The sequence below is a fragment of the Telmatherina bonti genome (assembly GCF_933228915.1).
Source record: "Telmatherina bonti genome assembly, chromosome: 8".
Classification (NCBI taxonomy): Eukaryota; Metazoa; Chordata; class Actinopteri; order Atheriniformes; family Telmatherinidae; genus Telmatherina; species Telmatherina bonti.
Window position 1 is genome coordinate 5,264,447 of NC_136626.1, and position 26,153 is coordinate 5,290,599.

Genomic DNA, 26,153 nt, shown 5'->3' on the forward strand with positions numbered 1-26,153 from the left:
GCTATTTCATGCACTATTAGTCTCACAGGCATCATCACCTCAGTTACGTTACCGTGGCGATACATCAACCACAACAGGCCTCATTAAGTACCTGGCACCTGCTGCCTTCAGGGACCAATTAGAACGCAGGAAGCGATGGGATGCAGTGACTGGTCTGAGCCAATCACAAGCCAGATGTAATGACTACAAACTGCATGTAAACAGAGATGATGAGTAAAACAAATGTTCTCATTCATCCCGTCTTTCAGCTCCGATCTGGCCTCAACTCAGAACACGAGCCGTTTCTCTGGAATTATCTGGAAAACTCTTCTAATGGGAGCCAGTGAGAGCCAATCAGAGCAGAGGATTCACTCGGGTCGCAGCGAATGAAACTAAAATCTCTGCAAGCTGCGTGTAGTTCCCCGACAGGCCAGACGGAGGCGCTGTTGCATTCTGCAGCCAGCAGAACCACGTCGCTCTTGGCTGGATGGATGGAGGGGACCCAAGCAGCACTGGCTGGTGTTTAAATCAGGCAGAGCGACCCCTGACCCCGGCGGCATGGTGGCGGAGCTAACGCTAAGCTAATGAAGCTCCACTTCATCACCGCTTTGTCCTCCAAGCTGCTGGCTGAACAGCTTACCCATAATCCTCCAGAAATGCTCCGCAATGCCGACTGGAGCGTCTCTGACCATGAGCAGGAGTCTCCAGCAGAGACGGCGTGACACGGGAATGCCGTTCCCAAGGCCAACGAGAACGTTGGAAGCTCTATCAGGAAAAGCACAACTTAACGGCCACTTCACTGAGTGCAGGGAAACCAAGCGACCGGTGATTCACCGCCTCTGCTCAGCATCACATCCAGCATCGCGTCAGGACACGATGAGGACGAATGGGCGAGAATCAAACAGCTGATGAAGCGAAACGTGAAAGGAAGACGGGTACGCACGCCTACAAAGAAGAGACAGATTTAGGGAATGTTCATGTCTGTTTTTCTGATCCGAATTCGTTTGTTCGGAAAGTCGCTTCGTATGGGGAAATGTGAACGCACCAAATGACGAAAGAATTTGGACCAAAGAAGCGACGCGGTCCGTCTACAAACGCAGGTCTCGGCCCGTTTCAAGCAGACCAAATAAAGGAAGCGGACTACAAAAAGTCCCTTCCTGCATGTGGCGTAGCATTGCATTGTGGGTAAATCCATAGCGATGGCGTTAAGGGTCCTCTGCCTCGTCTGGTGTTCATACTGCGTCCATTGTTGCAGTGGATTTCTGCAGTATACTTGCATAAGACACAATAAAAACCCAAAACAGCCATAGTTTGGTCTCCATGTTTAACTGGCAGGTGGAGGAAACGGAGTTTTCTTCTTCACGCCGGTCTGGTCCTCTCTTCTGCTAAATACTAGTGCAGCGCCCCCTCTGGTGGGAATGGGGAGATATTATTCTAATGGTTTGGCTGGTTTCACCAAACTGCAGCGTGAACACGGTCTGCATGGATACACCCCCCTACAGCTGGACCGGGTCCCCAACCAGACCAAGTCCCTATTCGGACCAAGTCCCCAACCGGACCGAGTCCCCAGCTGGACTGAGTCCCCAGCCGGACCAAGTCTAGCGGACTATCCTGATGTGAATGCATCCTTACAGGAACCAAGACCGTTCAGAACGAAGAACGGTTCTGGTCTTGGTGGAGGTTTTCCTTCCTGGTTCTGATGGAGGTTTTCCTTCCCGGTTCTGGTCCTGATGGAGGTTTTCCTTCCCGGTTCTGGTCCTGATGGAGGTTTTCCTTCCCGGTTCTGGTCCTGATGGAGGTTTTCCTTCCCGGTTCTGGTTCTGATGGAGGTTTTCCTTCCCGGTTCTGGTCCTGATGGAGGTTTTCCTTCCCGGTTCTGGTCCTGATGGAGGTTTTCCTTCCCGGTTCTGGTCCTGATGGAGGTTTTCCTTCCCGGTTCTGGTCCTGATGGAGGTTTTCCTTCCCGGTTCTGGTCCTGATGGAGGTTTTCCTTCCCGGTTCTGGTCCTGATGGAGGTTTTCCTTCCCGGTTCTGGTTCTGATGGAGGTTTGCTTCCCGGTTCTGGTCCTGATGGAGGTTTTCCTTCCCGGTTCTGGTCCTGATGGAGGTTTTCCTTCCCGGTTCTGGTCCTGATGGAGGTTTTCCTTCCCGGTTCTGGTCCTGATGGAGGTTTTCCTTCCTGGTTCCGGTTCTGATTACTATTTCCAGCAGAATAATGCAACATGTAAAAGAAATGTGTCGATAAAAAACTTTATTATTGTTGTAGGTAGGATTGACAACAACATGCTTTGACCACAATAAAAAATAAGATATTGCACTGGTTTTATTCTATTAATGTTTCCTCCAACGTAAACCCTACGGTGACCTTCCTCCTCCTCTTCCTCACTCTGAAATACACACACACACACACACACACACACACGGCTGGAAAACAAGTCTTTCCAGAAAAGTTTTCATTGCTTTTCAGCCGTCTACTCCGATTAACTGATGTTCAATTGTGATTAAGCTCCGCCCCCTTCTTCATCATTCCCAAAATTCTGCTTTCGATTCAAAGTCGGACGCTCGAAGTTGGAGCTGAAGGAAGTTTATTGGTCTCAAAAACATGAAAATCCATGTCGGAGAGCAGAACAGACGAGATCATCGAGCATTCGGAGATTAGTTTCCGATTTGTCCGTACGATCGCGAAGAGGTCAATGGGATGAATTCGAACACTGAACTGTTAAACTAATTTAGTTAAAATGACTACATTTTTATCTAAAACTTCCAGTTTTAAAGAGACTGACACAAATATTTTTGTATTTTTCAAAGCACTTAAATACAACAGTTCCACATTTTAATGTCTGTCAAACTGCTTCTGATTTATACGGAAAAAATATTTTAATGAATTTTTGGCCCGATTTAGAAAAGTCAGGAGAACTGCACCTGTTTTGTGCCTTTCGGGGAATTTTTCACAGATTTCCGACAAGCTTCTTCCTGTCCTGATGTTTTTCGCAGGTTTCCAATCTTGCGGCTCACAAAGATCTGAAATCTGCTTTTCGTTTCGGATTGTTTTTTCCCGCCAAAGATGAGGGAAATGTGGGCGAGCGTAAAAACACCGGAACGGAAACCCTCCTTGTCCCGATCGGCGGGAAGACAGTGAAGAAACTTATGCAGCTGCTAAAAAGTGTGGAGAACGATTCTGATGTCTGTGCACACGTTAACGCACCGTAACGCTAGTCAACGCTAGCTAAACACGCCATCTCTCAGCACTCATCAACATTCGTTTAGCATTTGTTAACTTTAATTCTCATTAGCCCTCTTTATTTCTCGTCAACAACTGTTAAGGCTTGTTAGCACTTGTTAATATGTTGATGTGGTAAACACACAATGTTTCACATTCATTAGCACTAGTTATGTTTGTTAGCTCCTGTAAACACTCGCCGTTTATATTAGCTTGTTATCATTTTTAGATTTGAACTCAATGATGTTTACATTTGTTAACTACCATTAGGGTTCGTCAGCCTCTGCTAGCACATTTAAAAGCATGTTAACCTTTGCTAACACCTAATGTTTAACACTCATTAGCCTCAGTTGAGAGCATTTGTTAGCATTTAAAAATGCTGGATAACATTTGTTACATATAAGACTTATTTGCACTAGTTAATGTTTGTTTGCACTTTGCACACGTGCTAATGCGTGTTAACAATTGTTAAGGCTTGTTTGCGCTCATAAATGCACAAAAACATTTGTTAACACCCGCTTAACACTTGTTAAGAGCGGTTAAGGCTAGTTAGCACTTGTTAGCATTGATAAACGCATGCTAACAGTTGTTAACACCTGCTAATGCTTGTTAACGACTGTTAAGGTTTGTAAGCTCTGCATATTTTCCCTCAAAGTTTTTCAACACCTGTTAAGGCTCGTTAAATTTGTTAGCACTGGTTAACGCTCGTTAGCACTGGTTAATGCTTGTTAGCACCAGTTTACGCTTGTTAGCTTTTCACGTTCTGATAGCAGACATGTTTTCAATTAGTAATGAAAACACAGCATGTAAACACACAGTGTCCTCATATGCACTCTTTCTAATCGATCGGCGCTGTGAACATTCTGGAGACAACAGGAAGTCTGTTTTTCAAAATGTCATTCAAGCCCCCCCCCCAAAAAAATCAAACAAACGAAAAAGGATCTCGAGAGGCGACACAAAGCAAAGAAACAAACGTGAACAAATTCCCTCCACCTGACAGTTAACGAACACCTCGGCTGCACTGATTCTTCTAACAGAGACGAATGAGATAAAACAAACGTTGAAAGCTCCGCCCACAAACAAACACACATACACATGCACACGCACACACACACACACTTCTGATATAAAACAGATGCAACAGACCTTTAAATACGTGCACAAACACACAGTCAGGTGATTCTGGATCACAACACTGCCAGATGGTCCAAACAAAGCGGGTCCAATAGACTTTCGGGGCTGCAAACAAAAAGACCAGAGCCCGACCAGAACCAGCGTTCTGGACCAGAATCCAGCACGGTGTCTGCGGTCCAACCAGTTTAAACCAGATGGACAATTCTTGGCGGAGACTAAGAATAAACCTGAACATTGTTGTGGTTTAAAATCCGCTGCTGGGTCAGAACCAGAACCATCAGCGAGCCGGAGGTTTGGGTTTTTTCTGAAGTTGGGGAGGTGTTCGGTCCGAACAGGTTGTGTCTGAAGAGCCTGCAGACGATGCTGAGGGGAAAGTTACTGTCGCCGTGACGGGATAAAATTTGTGTGTGGTTCTGGACTCGGTCAGAGGGACGAGGTGGGAACGCTCTGGTGCGGTTCCGGCGGGAACGCTCTGGCGCGGTTCCGGACGCCGTCGGCGGAACGCTCCGGCGCGGTTCCGGACGCCGTCGGGGGAACGCTCCGGCGCGGTTCCGGACGCCGTCGGGGGAACGCTCCGGCGCGGTTCCGGACGCCGTCGGCAGGGAACGCTCCGGCGCGGTTCCGGACGCCGTCGGGGGAACGCTCCGGCACGGTTCCGGACGCCGTCGGCGGGAACGCTCCGGCGCGGTTCCGGACGCTGTCGGGGGAACGCTCTGGCGCGGTTCCGGACGCCGTCTCTGTTTGCAGCCCCGGCGGGTTCTGGACCGCAGCAGGACGCCAGCCCTCCTGAAGACAGAACAGCTGGACGTCCACATCAGTCGGCTTCCTGCTGATTTCTGATTAGAGTCAAACTTTGTTCCAAACATGCAGTTTTCGGGTCAGAACCGAGCTGGGGGGGGGGGGGGGGGGGCTGCTACGTCTTCCTGCTGGTTGCTTTGCTCATGGCGGCGGGCGCCGTCAGGGGGCCGGGTCTTTGGGCCCCAGATGGTGCAGATGAGGGGGGGTTTGCGGCGCCGGCCGCGGCCCCTGGCGCGTGACATTGGGGGTCGTCCTGGCATGAGTCTTTGCGGGTTGAGGTCTTGCTCGTGTCCGCCGGGGGCTCTGAGGACTTCTTGACCGGACCCAGGACGCTCTTTGCTACGGTGGCGAGTTGCGACACGACTCTGTCAACACCGCTCTCGGTGGGCGGAGCCGGGGGCGCGCCCTGTCCTGCGCAGAGACGGCGGTTGTCCGCCTCCTTCTTCTCCTTGGAGAGGCCCGGGGAGGAGCAGGAGGCGCGGGGGGGCTCGCGGCTGTCGGCGGTACCGCTGCTGGTCCTGCCGTCGGGGGAGCGTGAGGCGCTGGAGGTGGGAGGGGTTTTCGGGCCATCCTGGGTCGGATGGGGGGTTCTGGACTCGGGGGGAGGACTGGGCTTCAGAAACGTGTCCCTGCTGACGGAGATGAAGGCACTACCCGGGGTGGAGAAGGGAAGTGGACCCTGACCCGGTTTAGCGGGACCGCTCGGCTCTTCCTGTGTGGATGGAGCTGGACTTCTGTCCCGCCCCCCGGCTGAGGAGGAGCTCCGACCCGGCGTGGGTTCTGGGTGTGCCGGGGTGGGCCGGCTGACCTGAGACGGGCCCGTGTGGGTGAAGGTGGCGTGGGGCGTGCAGGGAGACAGGCAGAGGGACGGCAGCGTCCCCCCAGGACCTGTTCTCACAGTGGTGGGCCTCAGCAGGGGGGGGGGGCGTGAAGGTGGTCCTCCTGCGTCCGTCCTGGCTGTCCTCCGAGCCCTCGTCCGTCTCGTCTTCGGAGGAATCCACCTCGTGGATGGCGTCCTGCTTCTGCAGCGACTCCCTCCGCTCGGCTCGGTCCTGCCGGATGGCGGACAGCTTGTCCTTTAGCTTGCTCTTCCCGGGAACCAGGCCGAGCGAGCCGAGGGCGCCGTCACCCTCCTGGCGCCCCAGCTTCCTGGAGGAGGAGTGTTTCTGCAGGCCGCCCACCTCCAGACCCCGCCCCTCGGAGGACAGCAGACCCTCGCTGGCTGATTCCTGGAGGAGGAAAACCCAAAGACAAGGTGATGTAAATAAAACCTGGGGACATCCGTCTGAAGGACCGGTGAGGGTGTCAGGGTTTGGTATAAAAGCAGCATCAGGAGGACATGTTGCTTCAGAATCAGACGGCCCCGGTTGATCATGTGACTGGCGGTTTGTGTCGGAGGGAATAAAACCTACTGCGTGGCGTTTGGTGTCATGGCGGAGGCGTTTACCTGCAGACTCTCCAAGCTCGGCTCTCGCTGCAGCGACTCCTTCTTGAACTCGGAATGAGAAATGTCCAGACTGTGCTTCCTGCTCCCCGCCGCCGTTCCCACCGCCAGCTTCTTCTCTGCCGCCGCTCCCACGCCGGCGGGGGACGAAGGGGAGCTGGACAGGGAGGCGGCCAGTTTCTCCGCAGACTGAACCCTCTTGAGGAGCGGGGAGCGCCGCGGCTCGGCGCTCTTGGGCCGGGAAATCTGCCGGACCAGCGGGGGGGAGGAGTGGAGCTTGACGGGGAAGGACTGGCCCAGCGGCGAGGGGGAGCGCTGAGGGGAGCTGCTCTGAGGCGTGGGCGACGGCGTGCGGGCCAGCGGCGACAGCGGGATGTTGCTGGCGGACTTGCGGCGAGGGGAGCGGTACTGGCGTTGGAGCTTGGGCGCCAGGCCGTGCAGGGAGCTGGGCCGGATGTGGCCCGAGCTCGCCGGGGAGTTGGGAACGCTGGAGCTGGGGGAGCTGCTCTGGGAGGAGTTTCCTCCAACTGAGGAAGACGAGGAAAGAAAACCATCAAGCTTCAGTTTCTTGGTTGAACTGGAAGGCTGAAAGTGGGCGTGTCCCTCACCTGAGTGGGCGGAGTCTGCCGTGGACCTGTAGCCTTGCGTCGGGCTCCGTGGCGACAGGTTGTGCGTGGGCGACCCGGGGCCGCTCTCGCCCGATGAGAGGGAGCGGTTCAGAGAGGAAAGACTGCGGCTGGTGTGGAGGAGGGACACCTGGCGGGTGATCTTCCTGAACAGAGGCGTCCTCTTCTTACTGTGACAGGAAACACAGCGTCAGTTGCCACGCCAACGCCAGGCCAACGCCGTCACTACCCGGCGTCACCCACCTGTCCTGACCCTCCTTGCTCTTGGACTTCTTGTTGCGTCTCGCCATCTTGGATTTGTGGCTGGTCTTGCGGGCGGGGCCGACTTTGATGGACGTGTTTTCAAACGGGGTGGCGGAGATGGAGACTTTGGCGCCGCTCTGAGTGATGACATCACAATGTTAGGATTCTGTTTCCCTAATCTGACCCGACTAAAAACGGGGAAATCACACTTCTCTCTAGAAACCCAGGCTAGATTACAGACTACAGATTACAGACCCAGACTACAGATTACAGATCCAGACTACAGACCCAGACTACAGATTACAGACCCAGACTACAGATTACAGACCCAGACTACAGATTACAGACCCAGACTACAGATTACAGATCCAGACTACAGACCCAGACTACAGATTACAGATCCAGACTACCGATTACAGACCCAGACTACAGACTACAGACCCAGACTACAGATTACAGATCCAGACTACAGATTACAGACCCAGACTACAGATTACAGATCCAGACTACAGACCCAGACTACAGATTACAGATCCAGACTACCGATTACAGACCCAGACTACAGATTACAGACCCAGACTACAGATTACAGACCCAGACTACAGATTACAGATCCAGACTACCGATTACAGACCCAGACTACAGACTACAGACCCAGACTACAGATTACACATCCAGACTACAGATTACAGACCCAGACTACAGATTACAGATCCAGACTACAGATTACAGTGCCAGACTACAGATTACAGACCCAGACTACAGATTACAGACCCAGACTACCGATTACAGACCCAGACTACAGATTACAGATCCAGACTACAGATTACAGATCCAGACTACCGATTACAGACCCAGACTACAGATTACAGACCCAGACTACCGATTACAGACCCAGACTACAGATTACAGACCCAGACTACAGATTACAGACCCAGACTACAGATTACAGATCCAGACTACCGATTACAGACCCAGACTACAGATTACAGACCCAGACTACCGATTACAGACCCAGACTACAGATTACAGATCCAGACTACCGATTACAGACCCAGACTACAGATCCAGACTACAGATTACAGATCCAGACTACAGACCCAGACTACAGATTACAGTCCCAGACTACAGATTACAGACCCAGACTACAGATTACAGATCCAGACTACAGATTACAGTGCCAGACTACAGATTACAGACCCAGACTACAGATTACAGACCCAGACTACCGATTACAGACCCAGACTACAGATTACAGACCCAGACTACAGATTACAGATCCAGACTACCGATTACAGACCCAGACTACAGATTACAGACCCAGACTACCGATTACAGACCCAGACTACAGATTACAGACCCAGACTACAGATTACAGATCCAGACTACCGATTACAGACCCAGACTACAGATTACAGACCCAGACTACAGATTACAGATCCAGACTACCGATTACAGACCCAGACTACAGATTACAGACCCAGACTACAGATTACAGACCCAGACTACCGATTACAGACCCAGACTACAGATTACAGACCCAGACTACAGATTACAGACCCAGACTACAGATTACACATCCAGACTACAGATTACAGACCCAGACTACAGATTACAGATCCAGACTACCGATTACAGACCCAGACTACAGATTACAGACCCAGACTACAGATTACAGACCCAGACTACAGATTACACATCCAGACTACAGATTACAGTGCCAGACTACAGATTACAGACCCAGACTACAGATTACAGTCCCAGACTACAGATTACAGACCAAGACTACAGATTACAGATCCAGACTACAGACCCAGACTACAGATTACAGTGCCAGACTACAGATTACAGACCCAGACTACAGATTACAGACCCAGACTACCGATTACAGACCCAGACTACAGATTACAGACCCAGACTACAGATTACAGACCCAGACTACCGATTACAGACCCAGACTACAGATTACAGATCCAGACTACCGATTACAGACCCAGACTACAGATTACAGACCCAGACTACAGATTACACATCCAGACTACAGACTACACATCCAGACTACAGATTACAGTGCCAGACTACAGATTACAGACCCAGACTACAGATTACAGTCCCAGACTACAGATTACAGACCAAGACTACAGATTACAGATCCAGACTACAGACCCAGACTACAGATTACAGTGCCAGACTACAGATTACAGACCCAGACTACAGATTACAGACCCAGACTACAGATTACAGATCCAGACTACAGATTACAGTGCCAGACTACAGATTACAGACCCAGACTACAGATTACAGACCCAGACTACAGATTACAGACCCAGACTACAGATTACAGATCCAGACTACAGATTACAGATCCAGACTACAGATTACAGTGCCAGACTACAGATTACAGTGCCAGACTACAGATTACAGACCCAGACTACAGATTACAGTCCCAGACTACAGATTACAGACCCAGATTACAGATTACAGACCCAGACTACAGATTACAGATCCAGACTACAGATTACAGACCCAGACTACAGATTACAGTGCCAGACTACAGATTACAGATCCAGACTACAGACCCAGACTACAGATTACAGACCCAGACTACAGATTACAGACCCAGACTACAGATTACAGATCCAGACTACAGATTACAGATACAGACTACAGATTACAGACCCAGATTACAGACCCAGACTACAGATTACAGATCCAGACTACAGATTACAGATCCAGACTACAGATTACAGTGCCAGACTACAGATTACAGATCCAGACTACAGACCCAGACTACAGATTACAGACCCAGACTACAGATTACAGACCCAGACTACAGATTACAGATCCAGACTACAGATTACAGATACAGACTACAGATTACAGTGCCAGACTACAGATTACAGTCCCAGACTACAGATTACAGACCCAGACTACAGATTACAGACCCAGACTACAGATTACAGACCCAGACTACAGATTACAGACCCAGTGTATGTATTCCCCCCCGTAATGTTTTTTGGTGTGTACCTTCAGTATGAGCTCCACCACCTCTGTGTGGACCAGGCCGTGGACCGGCTCGCCGTTGACGTGAGTGATGAGGTCGCCCTGCCTGAGGCCCACCTCGTGTGCCGGACCGCCCTCCTCCACATGCTGAGGACAAACGGATAGATGAAGGAATGGAAGAAGAGGAGAGGCGCAGGAAAGGATGTGGGATACTCACCCAGACCATGTGATGCACGGTGTAGATGTCCGAGTCCCCCATGTAGACCCGGATGGCTCTCAGGGTGAAGCCATACTTCTTCCCCGCTCGGTGGATGACGATGGCCGGTTTGACACTGCTCACAGCTGGAGAAAGGTCGCGGCTCGGAGACGAGTCCCGGGACGACGGATTGGACGACAGAGAGTGAGGAGACATGGGGCTGGCCAATGGGGAGGGTCCATGGTGCTCTACAAGCAGACAGACATGAAACAGAAGCAAACGGTGAGGTAATGATTTCCCCTGCAAGTCCTGCATGGATTGGATCAACACCAACCTGCCGGGATCATCAGCGACAGCGTGGTGGCCGAGGCCGACTTGATGACCTTGTTCAGGGGCCTGGAGCTCGTGGTCGAGTGTTTGTCTCCATCTCCAGACAGCAGCCGGTGGCGAGCCCGCCGGGCTGCCAGGTCGCTTATGGCTCTGGGAGCGGACGAAGAGGTTCCCTCCGGTGCAGGTTTGGCGGTGGTGTTGCTGCTGTTAGCGCCGTTAGCGCGTTCGCACACATCGCCGGAGCTGCCCGCTGTCATGAGAAACCAAGATGGTGGAAACACGGCAACACAGAGACATAAAACACTGATTTCAGATGATTGTGTCAAAGTTCAGAGACGTCCATTCATGACAGAAGTTTTCACTGACGTGTCAGCGTGGCTTTGCTCAGCTGACTGCAGGTGGAACTGGGAGTGGTGGGAGACTCGTCCAGTTTCAGCTCTCGTTCTACTGGGAGTTCTGGGATGGCGAGCGGCAGCTCCTCACAGCGAGGGCCCCTCACGCCGCTCGGCCCTAGCAGGTTGGGACTCTTCCGGGTACCAGCTGCACCTGAAGGATCAACACCAACAAATGGAGTTTCCCCTGGAATTCTGTATTTTTCTCTTATTCTATAAACGACTCTGCAACCGTTTAGAACCTGCATCTCAGGATTACAGACCCCGATTCCAGATTATATATCCAGATTCCATATTATATACCCAGATTCTATACTCAGATTACAGATTATATATCCAGATTACAGATTCTATACCCAGATTACAGATTCTATATCCAGATTACAGATTATATATCCAGATTCCAGATTCTATACCCAGATTACAGATTCTATACCCAGATTACAGATTCTATATCCAGATTCCAGATTCTATACCCAGATTCTAAATCCAGATTCCAGATTATATATCCAGATTCCAGATTCTATACCCAGATTCCAGATTCTATACCCAGATTCCAGATTATATATCCAGATTCTAGATTCTATACCCAGATTCCAGATTCTATACCCAGATTCCAGATTCTATATCCAGATTACAGATTATATACTCAGATTACAGATTATATATCCAGATTACAGATTATATATCCAGATTCCAGATTCTATACCCAGATTCCAGATTCTATACCCAGATTCCAGATTATATACTCAGATTCCAGATTATATACTCAGATTACAGATTATATACTCAGATTCCAGATTCTATACCCAGATTCCAGATTCTATACCCAGATTCCAGATTATATATCCAGATTCCAGATTCTATACCCAGATTCCAGATTCTATACCCAGATTCCAGATTCTATACCCAGATTCCAGATTCTATACCCAGATTCCAGATTATATATCCAGATTCCAGATTCTATACCCAGATTCCAGATTATATATCCATCTTACAGATTCTATACCCAGATTACAGATTATATATCCATCTTACAGATTCTATACCCAGATTACAGATTATATATCCAGATTACAGATTCTATACCCAGATTACAGATTATATACTCAGATTACAGAAACTAATGATAGACCTAGATTACAGATCCAGACTACAGATCACCGGGCCTTACCCTGGCCTCCCTCCTCCTCAGAGGAGATAGCAAAGCGTGGCATCTCGATGATGGCGGAGCAGCAGCGTCTGCGGACCGTCAGAGGCGGGCTGGAGTCGCTCTCCGTGTGGGAGGACTCTGAAACCGACAGGCGCTTCCGCAGGCTGCAGACGGAGGAAAATAAAGGTGTTAACAGTTTTTACCTTAACGGAACGAAGAGTCCGGCAGCAGGACACTCACATCTCTGGAGATCCCACCAGCCAGGACCGGTCTCTGGACTTGAGCCCGCTCAGGCTGTCCAGGCGATCTCCCCCCTCCTCACTGAGGCTGCGTTTGGTGGGTGGAGGAGTCCTCTTGTCTTCGTGCAGCGACAGACGCTCCATGCTGCTGTAAACCTGCAGAAAACATCCAGTCAGCTGGCTGCAACATCTGTTCTCAGGCAGCAGAACATCTCTGATCCATGTTCCAACCTTGCTGAAGCGAGGCGAGCAGGAGGAGAACTGTCTTATCTCCACGTGTTCGTCCTCGATGGTGTCGTCTTCCTCCTCCGAGTCCACGTGGTGGTACCGGTCCGAACGAGCTGAGACACAAACACGGGTCAGACGTGGACGCCCTTCACCGCGTCCGGAGGAGGTCAGGAACTTACTGTCGAAGTAACTGGTGTCGTCCTCGGACTCCAACTGGGGGATGAACTCGGCTTTCTGTCTCAGCAGGCTGTTCCAGTCCAGGTCGGTAAAGAACGGATGCTGCTTCACCTCGTAGGCTCCACCTGCAGACCAAGATGGAGGAAAAACAGGATTAGCATCCAGTCTGCCACCCCTCATGTCATTTCTTTACTGCTGAACGTCTCCATGGCAACACATCAATCTGGAAGGAAGTTTAACTCAGCTGATAGTATAAATCACAGATTAAAATAGGTAGAAAAAAAAGAATAGAATAAAAAATAAAAAATAAATAAATAAAATGACTAAAGTATAACATGCAGCAAAATAATAATGATAAAATAAAATTAAATAAATGGATTTATTAAAAAAAAGACAACATAAAATGATAAAAATAAAAAAAAAAACTAATTAGAAAAATAATAAAAACAAGGAGTAACTGGAGGTAAAGAAAGTTCCTGTCGAGATCCCAGCATGAGAATCTTCTGGAAAAACTACGGAAGAAGATATGATCCCTCCCATGTCGGCTGTGTCTAATACCTGGAAGAAGATTCATTTCATGTTTTCCGACCTGTGCCGAGTCTTTCCAGAGGATTCTGTCGGAGAAGCTTGGAGATCAGATCCTGAGCCTCCAGAGGAAGAGCTTCGTCCTCGTCCGGCCAGATGATCTCGTCTAACACACACATACACACACACAATGAGATGAATGGATGGATGGATGGATGGATGGATAAATGGATGGATGGATGGATAAATGTTTGGATGGATGGATGGATGGATGGATAAATGCATGGATGGATGATAGATGATGGATGGATGGATGAATGGATGGATGACAGATGGATGGATGGAGATGGATGGATGGATAAATGTATGGATGGATGGATGGATAAATGTATGGATGGATAAATGTATGGATGGATGGATGGATAAATGTATGGATGGATAAATGGATGGATGGATGATAGATGATGGATAAATGTATGGATGGATGGATAAATGGATGGATGGATGATAGATGATGGATGGATGGATGAATGGATGGATGGATGAATGGATGGATGATGGATGGATGGATGGATGGATGAATGGATGGATGGAGATGGATGGATGGATAAATGTATGGATGGATGGATAAATGGATGGATGGATGATAGATGATGGATAAATGTATGGATGGATGGATAAATGGATGGATGGATGATAGATGATGGATGGATGGATGAATGGATGGATGGATGAATGGATGGATGATAGATGGATGGATGATGGATGGATGGATGGATGGAGATGGATGGATGGATAAATGTATGGATGGATGGATGGATAAATGTATGGATGGATGGATAAATGGATGGATGGATGATAGATGATGGATAAATGTATGGATGGATGGATAAATGGATGGATGGATGATAGATGATGGATGGATGGATGAATGGATGGATGGATGAATGGATGGATGATAGATGGATGGATGATGGATGGATGGATGGATGGATGAATGGATGGATGGAGATGGATGGATGGATGGATGGTGCAGGAAGGAACATGTGGATCAAATCCAGCTCTAAACAGATAAAAACCAGAAAGCTTCTGATTGGTTGAGATCGACTCACCACTGATCACCTGACCAAAAAGCTCTTCTGTGGTGTCTCCGAAGAATGGAGCGCAGCCCACCAGGAACTGGTACAGGATGACCCCCATCGCCCACCAGTCCACCGGCTTCCCGTAGCCCTGCCGCAGAATCACCTCTGGGGCGATGTACTCCGGAGTTCCACAAACCTGCAGAGGAATCGTCCCACAGGTCAGAGAACGCAGAACCAGCTCTTAGAGACCAGATCTACGGTCCAGACCTGCTTGTCCAGGAACTCCCTGGTGTCTTTCTCTATGTGTCCTTCATACAGGTTGGTGGTCAGACTCATCAGACCGATCTTAGACAGGCCGAAGTCTGTCAGCTTTATGTGTCCCATAGACGTGATGAGGAGGCTGGAGAAGGAAAAACCTGTCAGTCCTCGTGTCAGCATTTATTACACATGTACCACTTCCTGTTTAGCCAGCCAATCACACAGCAGCCTGTAGTCATGGCGACGTGGTGGAATGGGACATGATCAGGTGGACAGAGCGCTGGTTGGCTTACTTGTCAGGTTTCAGGTCTCGGTGTACGATGCCGTAGTTGTGAAGGTACTCCAAGGCGAGGACGGTTTCAGCGAAGTACATGCGAGCCATGTCGACAGGAAGAGCGCCGATGTTCTTCAGCAACGTGGCACAGTCTCCGCCTACACGCCACCGTTATAAGGTGAGACAAGCTCACACAGCTATGCTAACAAGGCTAACACTGTTAATATGGATAAAATTGCTAACACTGCTAACACTTTTTACTTTTCTAATACCACTAACTTTGCTAATACTGCTAAACAGCGCTAACACTGCTAACACCACTAACTTTGCTAATACTGCTAAACAGCGCTAACACTGCTAACACCGCTAACACTTTTTACTTTGCCAACACTGCTAAGACAATTTACTTTGTTTACCTTGCTAATACTGCTAACACCATTTACTTTGCTAGTAGTGTTACTTTGCTAATACTGCTAACTTTGCTAACACTGCTGACTTTGCTAACACTGGTGATTTTGCTAACACTACTAACACTTTTTATTTTGCTAGCACGGCTAACTTTGCTAACACCATTTACTTTTATTACTTTGCTAATACAGCTAACTTTGCTAATACTGCTAAACACTGCTAACACCACTAACACCGCTAACACTTTTTACTTAGCCAACACTGCTAACACAATTTACTTTGTTTACCTTGCTAATACTGCTAACTTTGCTAACACTGTTTACTTTGCTAACACCGCTAACACTGCAAACACTTTATTTTGCTAACATTGCTAACATCACTAACACTTATTACTTTGCTAACTTACTAACACCATTTACTTTGCTAATACTGTTACTTTGCCAATACTGCTGACTTTGCTAACACTACTAACACTTTTTATTTTGCTAGCACAGCTAACTTTGCTAACACCATTTACTTTTATTACTTTGCTAATACAGCTAACTTTACTAATACTGGTAAACACCGCTAACACTGCAAACACTTTTTATTTTGCTAGCACTTAACACTGCTAACACGATTTACTTTTATTACTTTGCTAATACAGCTAAACACCGCTAGCACAGGAAACACTTTTTATTTTGCTAACACTGCTGACTTTGCTAACACTGCTAACACTGTTTGCTAACACTACTAACTTTGCTAACACTGTTTACTTTGCTAACACTACTAACTTTGTCAACACTGTTTGCTAATACCGCTAACACTGCTAGCAGAAGTATCTCTTACCCTCCACGTACTCCATCACCATGCACAAGTGTCTTCTTGTCTCGAAGGAACAGAACATGGAGACAACGAACGGGTTTTCAGCGAAGGTCAGGATGTCCCGCTCCACGAAGGCCTGCTGGATCTGGTTCCTCAGAATCAGGTTCTGCTTGTTGATCTTCTTCATGGCGAATCGCTGCCGGGTTTCCTTGTGACGTACAAGATAAACGGCGCTGCGGGAGGACAGAGAGGTGAGTAAATCTGCAGACTGTTGGCGTTAAAGATCCTGCTCGCAGTCGTACCCGTAGGCTCCGTTACTGATGAGCTTTATGTTTTCAAAGTCTTCCTCTCGGGGGGTTTTGGTTTTGGTATGGGGGCGTGCAGCCGGTACCGCGGTACTTCGACTCTGAAACACAGCAGCGGTTCTGTTAAAGTATGTTAACGTGTCCAGCGTCTTCGACCTGCAACGGCGTACTCACGTCAACGGAGTCGTCAGTCTCCGGGGTTTCTGGGTTCCCGCTGTCGTAGCTGCTCAGCTGGGTCATTTCTGAAAACAGAGACCATCATGAGCCAACTGGAGGAGGATCAGCTGATTCTGAGCTGAACGCTGAGGATTTTACCTTCCAGAGGGTCTCTGGTGAGACCCAGCTGGCTGATGATGTAACGCGGGATGTCGGACTTGATGCCCTGGCCTTCCTTTGCATGACCCTCAGCTGCTTCCAACAGGTGGTAAAACTCCTCCGGATCGAACTCCTACAGAGGAAAAAAGTCTGGAATGATTCAAACTGGAAAGCTTCTCAGTCAGAACCAGGTCCAGGTCCTGTGCAGAGGATCCCACCCTCCATCAGACCCGGCAACTGGGTGGTTACCAGGACTGGACTGGAACTGGTTGGGTTCCAGTTCCTCTAGTTATAACAATAAAAAAATTTAAAAAATGATTATCATAAAAAAATTAAACATTTAAAATAACACATTAAATATAATTATTTAAAAAATGAAATGCAAATTAAAGAAGGTGCATAAAATAAAATAGAAATATATTGTAATAGGACTTCCGGGTTGATAGAGTGAGATGGTTGGCTGAACTTGAGCTCCTGACAGTAGAGCACTATTTCCCCCTAGAATTCAAGTAAACCCTTTATTTGACTACACATTATTAACAATATATCGGGGGGTTCTAAGAAGAAAACCAAGAAGATGCAAGAAACAAAAGTAGACGCAGCACAAGACGGAGAACACGTTAGTACAGAGAGAGAAGATGGCGGTGGGGACGTAGCGTCTCATGCTGGGACTTTACACGAGGACATGAAGTTGATCAGCCAACAAATCGCCAACTTAAAAGCCGAATTGAAGACTGATTTGGGATCACTCAAGGACGATTTCAATAAAACAATGAAGGAAGAAATAAATGCACTTAAACAAGACATTAACCAGCAGCTAGCGGAAGCTAAGCTAGCTATGCAGGACCAGGGTAAGAAACTCCAGGAGGCTGAGACACGAGTAGAAGCGCTCGAAACGTGGTCTGCTGCAGCCAACAAGTCACTCCGACAGTCATTACTGGAACAGCAGAAAGTTATTGACAAGATAAATGACTTGGAATCAAGAGCAAGAAGAAACAATGTGCGCATTTATGGAGTCCCAGAGGGAGAGGAGGGAGAGTCTACGATCCAATTTATTGAAAGTTTAATCCAAAATGAAAAGCTTATCGAGGAGGGAGTAGACGTCCAAATACAGCGAGCCCACCGCTCACTCGGGCCAAAGCCTCCCGCCGGTGCACCTCCCCGGTCCATCGTTGTCAACTTTCTTCAGTTTCAAATCAAAGAAACAGTTCTGAAAAACGCATGGAAAAAGAAGATCTTAATACAGAATAAACCTCTGGCCTTTGACCACGACTACACGACGGTGGTGGTACAGCAGCGTCGAGCCTACAAGGATGTGAAGAGCGCATTGACAGAAAAAGGCATCCGATTTCAGTCTCCCTTTACAAAGTTAAGGGTTCACTGGGACTCCGGCCCACGGACCTACAACAGCCTGAGAGAAGCCGCCCGCGAGCTACAGCGTCGGGGCTTTGAGGTACATGAGCCCCGGGAGAGTGCAATATTCAACGCAACTTCCCTACTTGATCAACTGGACGGCGCCTCACCATGGGAACGCGTCACCCGGTGTGACAACGAAGGAACTGTCAAACGAGTGCGCAAGCGGCTTCAGGAGTTTCAGCGCAACGTGGTCTGATCTGCTGGATTTTCAATTTCAGTTCTCTTCACTTCTACACTGGGACACACAATTGGCGAGTAGCACAATTAAGTAAGGGCGGAAATGTATTTACTTTTTCTTTGCATAGTGCTAAAGGTATTGTACTGCATCCTGAATATAGTGACTGCTCTATGTTAGGTAGACATCTGATCGCACTGGGATGAGTGAAGCTCATTGCAGGGTATTCACCTATTCTAGGAGGGGGCCCTCAGTTAGGGTGAGGCTCTCCCCCTCAGTTATTGGGACTAGAGACCCAGAGGGTATAACTACCCTCTTTTTTTCTTTTGTTTTTTGGGAGTCTATTAATTTATGTCGGTTTGTAACCCCTTTCCCCTCTCATGGGGTCTACTGTTCTTGTTCTTGTCTGTTTTTTGTTTCGGAGGCTTGCGGAGGAGGATCATTATGTTTTATAGTGTTAAGAAATGTCACAAAAGCTTAGAATAATAATGTCACTTAATATCAGTGGTCTGGGCAACCCAATCAAAAGAGCTACGGTAATGATCAAACTAAGGAAAGAAAATATGCATTTTATTTTCTTACAGGAAACTCACCTCTCACCACAAGAGAATGGAAAACTACAAAAGTTTGGTTTCAAAAAAACATTTTATAGCTCCCATATCCATAGCCATAAAGGAGGGGTAGCAATACTTATATCAAACTCGGTGTAGTTTGAGATGTATAAGGAAATAAAAGACGAAGGAGGCCGTTACATTATTGTGAAGGGTAAATTTGAGGACAGTATTTTAACGCTAGTCAGTGTATATGCGCCTCCGAACAGCGATAAATAATTTTTCAAAGACTTTTTTGATACAGTATCTTTGGAGATTGAAGGGATTTGTATATGTGGTGGAGATCTCAATGTGACAATTACAAGCAGGATACAACTAGTCAGAACAGAAATAAAAGATACTTGGCAAATTTTCTAAACACCATCCTTGATGAAACTGGCCTAGTGGATGCTTGGAGGTTCCTTTACCCTATACAGAGAGACTACACACATTACTCGGTTCCCCATTCAACTCATTCAAGAATTGACTATTTCCTGATACAGAAAGAGAATTGTGATAGAATCACTGATTGTAAAATTGCCGACCTCTCCGATCATAATGCAATTTATTTGACTATCCAGGTAGACACACCTAAAAACAAATACTGTATGGCGCCTTAATATTGGTATTCTAAACAATGGAAAAATTGTTAATGACATTAAACAGGAAATTGATACTTTTCTCAAAGAGAATAATAATGGTGAAACCGACCCATTAATCCTGTGGACTCCCTGAAAGCTGTATTCAGAGGTAAACTAATAGCGATCACTACATATCTTTAAAAAAAGAGAATAGAAAAATACAAGTGCTTGACAAACAATCTGAAGGATCATGAACAGAAGTTCATGGAAAAGAAGGATCAAAATATTGGGAAACAAATAAAGGAACTAAGAAGTCAAAGGGATGACCTGCTGGCAAGAGAGGTAGAGAAGAAAGCAAGACACCTTAAGCAGCAATATTATGAACATGGCCCCAAATCTGCCAAACTGCTGGCTCGGAGGTTGCGAAATCAGCAGGTTGACACAGCTAAACACAAAATCAAGATTCCTGTCTCACAGAAGGTGGTGACTAAACCAAAAGAGATGGAACATATATTTAAAGAATACTATAAAAGGCTTTATTCATGAGAGGGTACAGTAAACCAGAAGTTAATTCGGGATTTTTTATACTCATTGGATCTACCAAGCATCGGAGAAACTCAAAATGAAACTATTACAAGAGAAATTACAATAGAAGAATTAAATAGGGCACTTGGCAGATTAAAAACAAAAAAAGCTCCAGGTAGTGATGGGTTTCCTACAGAATGGTACCGCATATTTCATGATAAACTAAATCCGATTTTATTGAGATGTTTTAATTGGACCCTTAAGGAAGGTCAGATACCTCCATCTTGGAAAGAGGCTATTGTATCCTTGATTCCTAAAGAGAACAAAGATAGGGAAAACAGTACGAATTACAGGCCAATATCCATTCTGAACATGGATTACAAATTATACACCTCGATTATTGCAAAACGACTAGAAACATTTGTTACAGGTTTAATTGACGAAGACCAATGCGGATTTATTCCAGGTAGACAAACTCAGGATAACATTAGAAGAACCATACATATTCTACATAAAATCAATCGAGACAAAATAAGTGCAGCTTTAATAAGCCTCAACGCCGAAAAGGCCTTTGACAGAGTAGACTGGGAGCTTCTGTATCTAACACTGGAAAGATTTGGGTTTAGTCAAGACTCAATAAGAGCCATTAAGGCAATTTATCAGCAACCTACTGCTAGAATTAAGGCAAATGGCTCTTTGACAGACCGTTTTGAATTACACAGAGGCACGAGGCAGGGTTGTTGCCTCAGCCCGACGCTCTTCGCTCTGTACATAGAGCCCCTGGCCCAGGCAATTCGACAGGATGAAAATATATTTGGAATTACTATTGGAGAAAATGAGCATAAAATAGGCTTGTTTGCAGATGACGTTATGTTACATATTAGGGAAATGGATACTTCTCTTCCCAGACTTATAAAACTATTAGAAGAGTTTAATTCATACTCGGGATACAAACTTAACATCACAAAAACACAAATTATCCACTTTAATTATTTACCCAGAGAGGGAATTAGGAATAAATTTAATGTCAATTGGACTACTACAACAATCAAGTACTTGGGGGTCAACATAACCAAAATACCAGATTTACTATATGAAGCTAATTATAATCCACTTACTGAGAATTTGAAAAAGGATTTGGAGAGATGGTCCACCTACCCACTGGATTTCACTAGGAAAATAAGTGTTATAAAGATGAATATATTGCCAAGACTTTTGTATCTATTTCAATCTCTTCCAGTAGAAATACCATTGCAACAGTTTGTAGCATGGGACAAGATGATGTCAAGATTTATATGGGGGGGGCAAGAGGGCCAGGATACGTTTCTCCACACTCCAGCTGCCAAAGGATAAAGGTGGAATGTCTCTCCCAAACCTAAAACTGTATTTTCAAGCTGCACAACTTAAACCTCTGTGTTGTTGGTGTGATAGTACTTATGAAGCGCGATGGAAAGATATTGAGACCTATGTACCTGTACCTGGTTATAAGATCCAAACAATACTGGGGGAGGAGAATCTGAACAGCGTTCTTAGAAACCTTCTAGACCCAGTCACTATATTCTCTATAGAAACATGGTTCTCTCTTGTTAAACAACTAAAATTGAAAAAAAGTAACAAATTACTAAGGTGGATTCCACTAGATAAAAGGGATTAAACCAGGTACATATGACTCTGTATTTAAAGACTGGATGAGGAAGGGACTGACTGCCTTTTGTGTGGCTACTAAAGACAATAGGATGAGGACTTTTCAGGACTTGAAAATCACATTTGACTTAAAAAATCAGGATCTGTTTAGATACCTTCAGTGAAGAGATTATTACAATAAAGAAATTAGAGAGATGTCTCTGAGGATGTTAATCCAGTCATTGAAATAATTAGTGGAGCTTACAACCAAAAGAACACTAAAACGATTTCGAGACTCTACAATAGTTTAATAAGTAATCTCAGGACCACATCACTTTATGTAAAAGCTAGGTGGGAGCGAGAACTGAATGTTACAATAACAGAGGAGGAATGGTACGAAGCTTGTGCATTACTACAGACATCTACTAATTCAGTGACCTGGAGAGAATTTAACTGGAAATGTATCATTAGATTCTTTATTACACCACATGTGAAGAGTAAACAACTCCAAATCCAACAAGCTTGTTGGAGAGATTGTGGTAGTGTGGAAGCTCACCACACTCATATCTTCTGGACTTGTCCTAAAATCCAATCATACTGGATCTCTGTCAACACGGACATACAAAAGGTTCTTGGATATAATATCCCAAGAGAATGGACTGTGATGTATTTGGGGAATATTAGCGAAGTAGTACGGGGTGAGGACCAGTACTTAACTAAGATCCTTCTATCTGCAGCACGGAAGGCTACAACAAAACTCTGGCTCAATCCTAAAGCCCCAGATCAGTACCAGTGGACTAGCATTATAAACAACTTGTCTCAGATGGAGAAACTAACCTTCATTATTAGGTTAAAAGAATCCGAATACAGTGAAAAGTGGAAAAAGTGGATTTCTTTTGTAAATTTGGATACTTAATTATCAAACTTGTCTGGAGCAGGTTATGTATAGAAGGTAAATAGCCTCCTGTGGACTTTGTGATACGATGCATATCATGGTATCCTGTCTTTCGTTTTTTACTTGAGTGGCCTAACTTTAAAATACATTTGTGAATTTATCTTCATGTACTGTATATATATATATATCAGTAATTTAGTTTATTTTTTTCTTTCCTGAATATTGGATATGACGTCCTCCGACTCCACACCTCCTTCTTTTCACTGTTGTTCTGTATTTGTCCTGTATATGACAAAAACTTCAATAAAAATTAAAGTAACAAAAAAAAGAAATATATTGTAATAAATACAGACAAAATAGAATGAGATGAAATAAAATTGAATTGCATGAAAATACATTAAAATGTTTTATGAAAATGGGCTTGACACAAATTAAAGCTAAACTAATAGAAATAAGCATTAAAACAAAATATAAAATGAAAAAGCATGAAACAGATCAAATAATTAAAAACCAATAATAAATAAAACTAACAATAATACTGTAACGCCCTCTCTTCCTTCCCTCCAGCGCTCCACATCAGCAGCCTACTGATCAACCGGATCACATACAGCTGTGCACCGGCCCATCATCTTCACCTGTTCACAGCCTTGTACCAGTCATCCACCTCTCAGTGTGGTTTCGCTGCTCTCCAGTCAGACAGCATCACTTATCCTCGCCTCTCCCCCGAGCCGACCCGAAGCTGCCACTACTCGCACCTGCATCCTCCGTCTGCGTGCTCTCTGACGTGACAGACGAAACCACCTTATACATGGACGCAGCGAGAATACCCCTCCCCAGCGAAGAGGAGCCACATCCTCTTCTCTGTTCCCGTCTGAGCTGGCTGCGGCAGTCTCTGCTAGTCAGCATGAGCTCTCGAGGGTGAACTACCGTTTGGATGAGCTGATCGGTTATCTGCAAGAGCACTAACTCCACAACCAGCCTGTTGTAGTGTGTGTTTCCATTTCTTCACAAGCCTTGATAGATTCTGGAGCTGCGGGGGACTTTATCTCGGCACTGGTTAAAAAGCGAGTGAAGACCATCCCTCTAGCATCTCCTCCGGCAGTCCGAGGCATCGATGGCAGGGGCACAGGGGAGGGCACGGTCACTCACCAGACCACTCCCATCCAACTCACCATGGAGCCTCACCACACTGAGAGCAACCTTTCTCGTCCTCACAAAGTCACTTCAACCCCTAATCCTGGAACCTCCCTGGCTTTAAAGACACAACCCAACTGAGAGATGTTAGCTCCTGCCCCCCCCCCCCCCCCCCCCCCCCCCCCTCTGTTGTGAGCCCAGTGACATCCTCTCTTGTTCTGCAACTACCATTGAGAGCCCAGATGTAGCTTCCATGGTACAGATTCCAGCGGACTCTAATGATCTACACTTGTGGTTTAGTAAGAACAGAGCTACGTGTCTTCCTCCACATCGTCCCTGCGCCGTTGACCTCCTGCCCTGAAGGTTAAGTTCACCACAGTTCCACTCCTGAAGCTCCCTGATCCCAACGAGCTTTCGTAGTGGAGGTTGACGCTTCAGATACCGGGGTAGGTGCAGTTCTGTCTCAACGGTCAGGTGAGCCAGCTAAACTTAATCCGTGTGCTTTCTTTTCCAAGACATTAACCCCATCAGAGAAAAACTATGACATGGGCAACAAGGAGCTGCTGACTGTGAAGTTGGCACTGAAGGAGTGGAGACACTGGCTAGAGGGCGCTACATACCCGTTTATGGTGCTCACGGACCACCGCAACCTGCAGTACGTCAGGGCAACGAAGTGGATGATCGCTTGCCAAACCAGGTGGACGCTTTTCTTTACTCACTTTGATTTTGTCATTTCTTACCGGCCAGGGACCAAAAACGGTAAAGCGGATGCGTTTTCCCGCCTGCATGACAACCAAACGATGGAACAAGAATGGACTCCCATCATTCCTTCAAACATGGTGGTAGCCCCCATAGCCTGGACCTTAGATACGGGTTGCACTCCAGAATGAACCAACACCGGCCTTCTGCCCAAACGGAAGACAGTTTGTGCCTGCCACACTCCAGGATCAAGTAATACGGCGGGTTCACACGTCCCTGGCTTTTGGACATCCTAGCGTCTGGCGTACCATCCATAATCTACAAAGCCGCTACTGGTGGCCCACCTTGGCCCAGGACGTATGTGATGTCATGTGCCCTCTGTGCCACAACCAAGTCCCCTCGAAGGCCGCCTGCAGGGAAGTTGTTGCCCTTGCCTGGACCACAGCGACCCTGGTCTCATCTGGCTGTGGACTCCATCATAAACCTTCTACCCTCACAAGGTACACGGTCATTATGGTGGTAGTGGACAGGTTTCGTAAATCATGCCGGTTGATTCCATTTCCTGCCCTTCCAACAGCTCTCCAGGGTGTCAGAGGCTCTTTTCCACTTTGTCTTCCGAGTGTATGGCCTGTCAGAAGATACTGTGTCAGATCGAGTACCTCAGTTCATTTCAAAGGTATGGAAGGCCTTCCTTGGCAAGCTTGGTGTGACGGCCAGCCTCACATCGGGCTATCATCCAGAGGCTAACGGGCAGGTGGAGCGCACCATTCAGGGACTGGGACGGTTCTTCCGGACACACTGCCACAACCGTCTGGGCAGAGATCTTACCGTATGCATAAAATTCACTCAACAATGCTTCGACTAAGCACTTCCCTTTTCAGTGTGTCCCTGGATACCAGCCTTCCCTTGGTCCCTGGAACACCATATCCACCAGAGTACATGCGATTGATGAATGGTTCAAGAAGGCAGAACATGTCTGGGCAAAGACGTACGTCAACATTCGCAGGGCCTTCCGCACGCAAAAAAAGGACAGCGGCACGATGCTCCTGATTACCAGCCCGGGAATAGGGTGTGGTTGTCCACCAGGGATCTTCACCTCCGCCGTCCTTGCAAGAAACTGAGCCCCCGGTTGATGAGATATCAGTGACTTTGCAACTGCCCTCACATTACAGGATCTCACCTACCTTTCATGTAACTTTCCTCAGGCCAGTGTTTCTGGGTCCACTGACAGATGCGGTTACCGGTCTCATGCCTACCTCATTCATGAGATCCTGGATTCCAGGTGCTGGCAGGGCCGTCTCCAGTATCTAGTGGACTGGGAGGGATATGGCCCAGAGGAGAGGAACTGGGTTCCCAGAGAGGATGTTCTGGACCACAACCTC

General features: G+C 47.1%; 1 protein-coding gene across 1 annotated transcript in view; it reads right to left on the reverse strand.

Moving 5' to 3' along the window:
• Positions 1–2,222: 2,222 nt before the first annotated feature.
• mast2 (microtubule associated serine/threonine kinase 2) overlaps positions 2,223–26,153 on the reverse strand; it is a 76,485-nt gene continuing 52,554 nt past the window's right edge. Inside the window, 21 exon segments of the mRNA XM_079244810.1 lie at positions 2,223–6,056; positions 6,058–6,360; positions 6,579–7,102; positions 7,184–7,371; positions 7,445–7,581; positions 10,472–10,594; positions 10,665–10,891; positions 10,978–11,223; positions 11,340–11,519; positions 12,540–12,682; positions 12,759–12,913; positions 12,989–13,098; positions 13,165–13,287; positions 13,752–13,853; positions 14,800–14,965; positions 15,037–15,169; positions 15,321–15,459; positions 16,538–16,746; positions 16,816–16,919; positions 16,993–17,060; positions 17,134–17,266. Of these exon segments, the coding sequence (XP_079100936.1) occupies positions 5,247–6,056; positions 6,058–6,360; positions 6,579–7,102; positions 7,184–7,371; positions 7,445–7,581; positions 10,472–10,594; positions 10,665–10,891; positions 10,978–11,223; positions 11,340–11,519; positions 12,540–12,682; positions 12,759–12,913; positions 12,989–13,098; positions 13,165–13,287; positions 13,752–13,853; positions 14,800–14,965; positions 15,037–15,169; positions 15,321–15,459; positions 16,538–16,746; positions 16,816–16,919; positions 16,993–17,060; positions 17,134–17,266 (4,323 nt within the window). The 3' untranslated portion in view covers positions 2,223–5,246.